This window comes from Corvus brachyrhynchos, unplaced genomic scaffold, assembly GCF_000691975.1.
Source record: "Corvus brachyrhynchos isolate BGI_N302 unplaced genomic scaffold, ASM69197v1 scaffold90, whole genome shotgun sequence".
Classification (NCBI taxonomy): Eukaryota; Metazoa; Chordata; class Aves; order Passeriformes; family Corvidae; genus Corvus; species Corvus brachyrhynchos.
Window position 1 is genome coordinate 5,174,603 of NW_008236932.1, and position 9,507 is coordinate 5,184,109.

The 9,507-nt window shown below is 40.9% G+C and overlaps 1 protein-coding gene across 1 annotated transcript in view; it reads left to right on the forward strand.

The window, feature by feature from the left end:
• Nucleotides 1–3,282: 3,282 nt before the first annotated feature.
• Nucleotides 3,283–9,507, forward strand: part of MUSK (muscle associated receptor tyrosine kinase) — a 57,957-nt gene continuing 51,732 nt past the window's right edge. Inside the window, exons 1-2 of the mRNA XM_008629204.2 lie at nt 3,283–3,483; nt 7,464–7,590. Of these exons, the coding sequence (XP_008627426.2) occupies nt 3,387–3,483; nt 7,464–7,590 (224 nt within the window). The 5' untranslated portion in view covers nt 3,283–3,386. The remainder of the gene's footprint in view (nt 3,484–7,463; nt 7,591–9,507) is intronic.

Below are 9,507 nucleotides of genomic sequence, written 5' to 3' on the forward strand. Positions count from 1 at the left end.
CCCAGGGACATGTGGATGCACCCATCTGAAGGGAACACACATCCTTTTCATCTCTCTGCTGCCTGGAAGACGCTTGGAGCCATGACATGGCAACTTGGGATTTGAAAGCCACTTGTCTTCTGTATCTGTACACATCTGCTATCTTGGCAGGTTAGGGCACGCTCATTTTCTGGCTTGCCTTCAGCAAGGCACAAACAATCTAGGAGGTTCTTGGAAAGCACTGATGATAACTTTCTCATACAGGAGGTGGAGAAACCAATGACAAAGGGTGTGTTGTTGCTCCTCATACCAGCAACAAATCTTTGAAAGGTTGTGGTGACCAGGAGAGGTGCCTGAGACCTGGAAGAAAGAAAATGTGACCCAGTCAAAGGGCAAGAAGGAGAATCCAGGGATCTACAGGACAGCTTCACCTCAATCTGAGGTCAGGCAAGTCAGTCACTACTCAGGCTGGGTTAGTAGTGCTGACTTGGATTATTTCAGTGTGAATCATCAGATGCTGGGGTGATTAGGGCCATTGCCAAAGCAATTTCATTAAGTCTCTCTGTAGGATGATTTTGTTCTCTGGCTGGACACTTTCTGCTGAAAATACCTGTCCTAGCCTGTCTGCTTGGATGAACATCTAGGACTACCTACACAAAAGACATTCCAGAGGGTGATGTGGGAGAAAAGGCAGTTTTCAAATAATCCAGTGGTCAAATTATGTCACATTACCATGCAAAACTGTTGGCCTCCAGCAGAATACTTGGAAGAAGGAGGGAGGCATACAGAGATGTACAGAAAAAAGATCCAGCATGATCCTGTACTGCAATCAGTTTCTACTCATCATAGAAGTCAGATGCCAAACAATTAGTTGACTGCAAGACAGTTATCTGTTCCACAAACTCTAGCAAATTATTACTTTCTTTGTATTTATGCATTTATTTCGAAATACTTGATTTGTCACTTTGCAAAGAGTTTGCAGTGGGAAAAAATGGTAGCTAGGTGAATGGACACGCTACACTTTGTCTTGTGTACTGAACTTCATGAACTGACTTTGGAGTGTTTGCAGTGCAGACAGATGAGCAGAAATCTATGGGAACAGAGCTTCACCCATGTGCCAGTTTTTCAGTTTAAAAAAAGGCACAAAATTAATTTCTGGGCATAGAGCAGCGATAAGGGATACAACATCATAAAGTCACCCCAAGACATTCCACAGTGTCTGAAAGCTGGGGACTACACTGCTTCTCATTATTGTGTAGGCTGCTGGGACCTCATCTCAGCAGAAGCCTTGGGGCATGACTGTAAATAACAACAGATGTAAATACAATTATCTGTGAACTGTATGCATCTCAGCTTTGTTAGGAAAAAACCTAAACACAACAGCCAACAACCAGCAAACTCATAACCCCGGGAGTAAAAATTAAAGATGCATTTTACTTTTATAAGGTAAACCTGGAAAATACTTGGAATCAAAGCAGGTTTGGCATCACCAGCATTTCATTTTCACTGATTTCACTGTGTATGGAAACATCTTTCCATGATGGGCAAGATGACCACCAGCTTCCCACATGTATTGTATGTTAGTTGTGTGGCATGTGTAGCTGGAGCTGGTGCACCATTGCCCATGGTGCACAGTCTCTACTCTCATTTACTGTGTAAATTTACATCCTTTCAGTTTAGAGCAGTGGAGCTCACTGTGATGCTTAATAAAAATATATGAAATAGAGGAAATGAGAATTAGGAGTACTTTGGTAATCCCCAAAATGCAAAGGCATTATTAGCATTTAAAAGCCATTGCTGGCAGTGTCATTTCTAAATGCAATTGACAAGTAAAAGGGAAATACTAATTTTTGCACACATATGGATCGTGCATTTTCAAAGCCCTTGTAACACATTCCAAACAGGAAACCAGCAATGTAAAGGTCTTTGGTCAAGTGCCTCCATGAAGAGAATTTTACCCTAAAAGACCAAGTCGCATTTCTATGGAGCATTTTAATTGGATATGTCTGGACTTAAACAAAAGAAATACTTGTAAGTTCAGCCATGAATCAGTATTTTTCTGTTCCCTGGTAGGATTATTGTTGTTTCATTGTTGTCTTCTTATTTTGCTTTGTTGTCATTGCTAGCTCCAGAATTTTTGGAATATCTTTAATGTCTTCTGTGAATGTTTATGTCTTTATTCATCTTCAGAGAAGCAGTTGTCTAGGGATCCTTGTTCCTAATCAGCCATGGCATGTCCCCAAAGTAACACTGCTGTTATAAAGCCATTCCAAACCATAGGGATTCACACACTCACAGCACTGGTCAGCTTTACTCTATTCAGAAACTACAGTTAAGAAGTGGTTTAAGTCAAGAGTTTCAGCAAATAAAGGAAATTCCAGAGATCTCAGAGTACCTTTTACTGTGATATGTTATGACTGCACAGTTTAGTGCAAAGTTCTTGTCCATGCTGCTGATAAAATGATGAAAAATATGTGGAGTCATGTTCCAAGAGCGTCATCATCAAGTTGGCTCTTCCTGGACTGATTATTCATCTTTGCTCATGCAGATATTGTCCCAACATCAGCCTTTTTCACAGTGGTAAGCCTCTTTGCTCTTCATATTAATATTTATGCTAGAAAAACAGGCAGTACAAATGACTTCACATTTTTGGAAAATATAACATAGGCCTTTGTGCTAGGATTGAACAAGACAGAGCGAGTCAGTCTGATGCTTCTTTAAATCTTCCTAGAAAATGAGTGTTGATTTTCTGCCTTTCATCTTAGGCAGAGACCTGGTGGTTAACAAAGTATTTCTGGAGATTAATGTCAGAACCCCACTGTCATATTTCCCCACTGTTGTATTGCCTTAAAAGAAAGGCACTTTTAGCCACCAATGCCAACCTCTTCTGCTCCAACAAATGCATCTGTTAAGAAAAGAAATACTATCAGCAGGGCAACAGGTGGCATATTACAGCCAAACTTGAAAGGTTATAATAAGGGGGAGTGTGTGTGAGTGAGAGGAGAAAAGCTGGAAGAGGGGAATAAAATGAAGGAAAACGCAGTGGCAAACATTTTTGCCTATTGCTGCACTTACAGACAGCTGGAATAAAGGTCTGGTGACTTTGCAACACTGGGGTAGGGTACTGCCCTGGAAATGCATTTGCCCATTGTACTGCTCTCTGTTTGCTTAGTAGGAATTCAGAAGGGATTTTCTTTCTCTTGTTTCATGAGCCCCACGCTTTCACACTGACCAAAGTGGATACACACCAGCTGGCCATGTCCATCACCACCACTGGGTGGGAGAATTCCTGATTATACTTAGATCCCTCAGACCCCACTCTGTCACTCGTAGAGAAGCTCTGCTTGCACACCGCTTCCGAAATGCAGCCGGCTGGGAGGTCCGCACGCCTTGCCTGAAGGAGCTGGATGCCTTCTGGATCAAACATGAATGACCTGCTGAAGGTGCCCCTGTTGCACGTCCTCACCCTGGCAGCCCTCAGCTTGGCTGAGACACTTCTAAAAGGTTTGATTGGAGGGGCTTTTTCCCTGCTCTTCTTCTGCCATTTGCTGAAGAATGTTTTGCAAAGGGGAAGGTGTCTCTGGTAATAGTGGGGTGGGTGGTGCAGTAGTGTTCCCAAAAAAGATGAAAATGGTCTGCTTTCAGTAGTCACTTCACTGCTGTTAGTAGGATACCAGTGAAAATATTTTCATATTTGTGTTTGGAATTGAAGGTTCTTTGTCTATGAAGAGCACATAGTCCATTGTAACAGGCAGGGGAGACCTTTGGGTTCAGCCTGGGTGGAATGTACATTTCTCATGTGAGAGAGAGCTCAGAAGTGTTAATGGCTGGTAGCACCAGTTGCCGCAGAGCCAGAGATTTGTTGTGTTCAGCACACCTGTGTAGGTTTATAAGTACATAAATCTTCAAAAAAAGTAAATACTTATGATGTCTTTACAAAGAATATGTATATAAATACAAATACGCACTGTTTGTTATAGCATATAATGTAGAAGTTGTGATACCTTCTTCCTATCTTGTGTGCACGCATGCATATGGGCGTATGCACACGTACTTTTAGCCAACTAAAGAATTGGAATAAAAAAATCTGTTTAGAAAAGTCTGTGAGCTATGAAGTGCAGTCGTGGTCTTCTGGAAGTACCGTTTTGTTAACCTGCGGACGACAATTTTTGCTGAACGGTGATTGTCCAGTGCGATTCAACGTTTACTAGAAACTTTGCAGCTTCAGGAAAACAAAACGAAATCTTAAGGGGAATGCAAGTATTCACATGTTAGGCCAACATTGCTGCCCTTGCAGGGCTATGTTCTTAAAATTGTTAGTCAGGTTATTCTCAAAATGAAAAAAAAAGGAAATAATGTATCTTCTTCGTAAAAACATTTTGAAATAAAAATGTTAATATTTTCCTAAGGCACTAAAATAAGTTGGTGAATTTTACACTTTTTGAATGTTGTGGTAAGACAAGTGGTATTAGAGAGACAAGAGAAACAAAGAGGACAGGGATAGATTTTTTTTCTGGTGTCACAGTGTGATGAACAGATACGTACCATTTTCTAGGACATTGCAGCTGAGCCAGTTTTTACCAGAGGAACTGCAGTTTCTTCAGGTGTCTGCAAAGTTGCAGAGGGACTGGTTCTGTTTTCTGCATTTTGTTGTTTGCCTGGTTGGTCTGGTTTCAAAAGTGTGAATCTGAATCCAAAGCCAAGACATGTGGAACCTTCTGGTGGGCTGGAGATAGAAGAGGATTTGGCTTTCTCATGGTCCTGTGACCAGCCTTGGGTCATTTTTCTATCTCAGGAAACTACAGCTGACATCCAGAAAAATGGCACCTGTGTGGCTTTACACATATATAAATTAATTTATTTTCAATTTATTTAAAGCCAGAAGGATACCTTAAAAATATCAGAAAGCCGCAGTGTACACACATGGGAAGGCCTGGCTCCATTTCTATGTGCTGACAGATATGTCTGTACATCATTCAGATTCTATTTTCCTATGTTAAAATTTGGTAATGCACACATCATATGTTTAGAGTGCTTTCTGGAGAAAACATGGACTGACAGCAGCACCCGAGCTGCTCGGATGGTGTTTAGATGTAAGCACTGTCTCAGCCATTTTGGGATTCTGTTGCTGCCTCAGGAAATGACGGCATGTTCCACTCCCAACTGTCCCTACTTGGGTTAAATATCACAAAAGTGAAAAGAGCATATGAGAAAATGACACATCCCCATTGTTGTCATGATTGCTTTCTGAGGATGTAGAATTTAGGAAGGCAACTTTAAAAACATTTCTTTTCCTGTTACTGTAGTGCTGTCAGTTTGGACAGTATTTTCTTGCAACCATGAGGCTTGATTGTGCCCAAAAAGCTGCATGCTGGCTTTCAAGAGGTACCAGGTCAGACCATGTCTATGCAATATTCTGTCATCTATTGAATTAAAGACCCACCTTAAAAATATTTAACCATTTCTAGAGAATTTATTTAATATAGAAACCTGACAGTTCTTATTTGCCCAAAGAACAAAATACTGGTTATATACAAATATATATACAAAATATATTTGTACCAGCTCTTGGTACAAATGTAACTTTATTACCTGTGAAAATGACTGTGTTTATCGTTACAACAGTTATAAAACTGGTTGCTTTGAATTATCGTTGCTGTAAAAATTTACATTTCTCAAGGTTAGAAAAGCATCCTTCCAGAGATCAAGGAATGTGGACAACAGCAACAGCAACATACTATATAAAATTAGATTGCAAAACTCTGGGGTTAATGCCATCAAATCCCAATAAACTCTGTCACGAAATAGCAATGTCTCATTTGCAGTAGACAGGAAAACCAGCGATGGGGGTTATTATCCTAAGACAACCTCCAGTAGAAGGTAAATGAACGCTTTATGGAAATCTTCCATTTGGTTTCACTGGCATGGGATTCATCTGGGGTACCATACAGATGATTATTTTCTGTCTAATGTAACTCAAAATGACCTGATAAAGTGATGCATGATACACTTTGAAGCAGTGATCTTAAACAATGAATTAGTCACAGACTTGTTTTAAATGAAGTTTTGTTCATATAATCTTTAGTGCTGCCTTATTTACAGTTTCAAGATTTACATAAGTATAGTTGTTATTGTTAATCAATGATACTATGAGAAATCTTAAAATTTGGAAGTATTATTGAGGCATCCATTCTAATGAAATGTCAAAAGCGTTTAGAGTTTTACATAAACCTGATAGTGGAAGCTGATCCTTTATTCCTCTAGCTTCATTCCGGCAGAACTCCAAAGACATTCTAACTTTGACTTCCATGTAAATTGAAAAAGCATTAAGGTATAGACTTTCTATTATTCTCAGTCACTTAAATCTGAGTGTGTTCTCTTTTGCCCTTTCCTTAGGGAGGGAAGGGTAAAACTGATGTAGTTTATTTTTTGCCTGAATTTGAATTTTATTGTACTAAGCAGGGCCAGTAGAATCCCAACACAGCAGTTGGGATTCTCTGTGAAAAAGTAATGGGCCAGATACTGCTACAGTCAGTGAGGAACAGGAGGAGTCCTGAATCCATGATCAATTTTCAAGGTAGTGTTTCAGGAATATGTTAAAATCAGTTTATCTCAGCACAGATGTCACTGAAATCCAGTCCAACAAATATGGATATATGTCCTTTGCAGCCACTGATCAAGTAATTCAAGTTTTTTTGGAGGCAGTGGCTGCAATGAATACCATGAGCAGAGAAAGCGAGTGGCTAGGCTTATGCTTTGATCCCTCCCAGCTGTGATTCAAGTCTTTCACCAGAGCAATGGCAAATGTTTCTAAAGATACATTCAAGTAATGCATGACAACAGGTCTGTGATAATGAGCATTAGACATAGCTATTCAACTTCTAACCTTTGTGCTACTTGATTAGAAACTGTGAGAAAAAGAGATTGTGTCCTAGTCAGGACACAAATCTGAATGACTTGAATTGTCTTTGTGAGCCTGGCTCAGAAAAATATAGTGCTAAATAAGGGGTTTCGTGTTTTTATATAATAGGCTTTGGTTGTTTTTGTTTTTTTTTAAAAGATAAATAGTTGAGTGTATAAATCCTGTAATAATGACAAGGAAGCCCAAATCTCATGCATTAATGAGGAGGCACTGTTCCCACTCCAGGGGCAGGTCAGCTTGCCTTCAATTTGTGTGCTGCCGCTTGCACTTCCAGCCTATGCAATGCCACCCTCATAGCAATGGGACAACCTCACCTGTGTCCTTGCAGTATGCTCACCCAGTGCTGTGAGTCTTGAGAAAGAGGTGGGTCAGATACATAGGACACACTGAGCTTATTGGAGCTTGGTTTGCTCTATTTTGCACGTTATGGAGAGACTTCAAGGGACATGCCATTGAGTGACCCTGCAGGGACATGCCTCCCTCCACCAAAGGTGTCTGGCAGGCTATGTAGCTCTCTCCAGGAGGCACCAGAGGGCTTTCACATTTTCTCTTGTTCACACAGCTCCCTTGATCAGCACTCCTCTGGAAACCGTGGATGCCCTCGTAGAAGATGTTGCCAAGTTTGTCTGTGTAGTGGAGTCATATCCTGAGCCGGAGATTACATGGACACGCAACAGCATTCCCATCAGGTAGGGAGCAGCCCCAGCCCTCACCAGCATTTCTGCCAAAACTGGCAGTGTTTTCTTTCATGATAGAGGAGATATCTGGAAATATAAAAACAGATCTGTGTCAGGAGAGAGTATGAGTGCTGTAATTATATAGGATTCTAGGTTTATGAGGGAGTGATAAGAGCACTTGGGGACTGCTCTTGCACCTTCACACACTTGAGCTCACAGAGAGTTAGTTTCCGCTGCAAGGTATGCAAGTAGTTTTCTCTCCGGATTCAGACAATTCGGTCAGCTCTGTTCCTCAGTTTATGCACGTACGAAGGAGGAGGATGCTGTATAATATTTAAAAGGAGCTTATCAGGACTTGTTGTCTGTCTCAATGTGCTTGGAAACTTTGCATGGAAGGGATTGCGCTGTGCCCTTCTTGTTTGCTTCTAGTTCTGGATCTGGAAATTGTCTTCTCATTGTTACGCACTGTCAGACATTAACCACCAGGCATCAAGGTGTCAACAAAGAAGGCAGCCTTCTGGAAGTGTGGAAATGTTTTATGGAAGTTACCACCATGGCTTTTGCTCTTTTGCTGTAGACAGGTTTCTATGAAGTAAACTGTACTTGATCTTCTAGCTCTGAAATCACATTACATCTGCCACATGCCTTCATATAGATTTCTCATTCTAAATGGCTGTAAGTCACTCCCTCTGTGAGGGAAAATGCAGCACAACCTTTGCATGACATGGTCAAAACCTGTTCTCCACATGAGATGTGCATGTTGGGCAGATGGTTACCTGAAGTATGGTTCTCTCTATTGTGATCAAACATCCAAAGAGCCTTTGGACCACTGCCCTAGGAGGCTCCAAGTAAGTCAGCAGCAGCAGGAGGTCTCACTGCTTGGAAAACTGCATTAGAGTAGGACAAAGCAGAAAGTTGCAAGTATGCATATAGGCCTTCAGAAATATATATATTTTTTTCATTGTCTGCATTCTCAGCAAAATTTGGCCCTAATCTCCTGACCCTGGCTCTGTTCCAACATGGAGGTCTGAACTTCTATGGATGTTATTTCCAAATCAGGTCACCTTTCTCCTAATTCCTTCCCCATCAGTGACGCCATGACTGAAAATCAAAGCAGGGAGAGAAAGCCATCCATGCAGGACTGTGTCTTTCTCACCCCATGTCTTTAAAAATGATCACTCTCTATGTGTTCTAAGATAATATGAAATGCAGATCATTTATCGCCTCAATCCCCTCTTCCAAAAGCCCAACATGTCTTTCTTAGAGCCCTCCCACTCTCTGTCTGAGACCCAGTATTTTGACCAAAACGGAAAATAAAGATAAAACACCTCTGCTGTTAAGGCCTTAGAGCTCAGGCGCTTCATTCCTTTACTGGGACTTCTGAAGCAGCATTAATAACAGCAAGTTATTATACTTTCACAAGGCTGTGTAGCATTAGTATTCAGTACTGCTGGATAAAAAAGCTCAGACCAAAGACAAAGGAATAGATAAGCTGAATATATTTCTGTTACTTTCTAAAAACTGAGATGAAACTATTTGCACAATGGAAAAGCATCAGATGAGAAGACATTTTTTCTGAAAAAAACCCCCATATAAATGTACTTCTGTGCCTCTGTGTGTGTGTGTATCACACTTCTAAGGGCCTAGTTATTGCAAGCAATTAACATCAGTTATTTAATTTCCAAAATTTTCTTCTCTTGCCATGGTCCCAGCATCCTGGACAGACAGGAAGGTTAACCTGCAAAACAAAACAGTATATCAACTCTTAACTTCAATGGGAATAGAGCCTGGGCAGAGACTACAGTCAGCACTAGTCTTCTGGATGTGCCTTTCCTTTTGGCATCAAAACTTGTGCAAGTAAACCAGCAGGTGCTGTGTGCCGAGTGAAATGGTTTCCTGTCCCATCTTCCAGAACAGGGCTGGCCACAG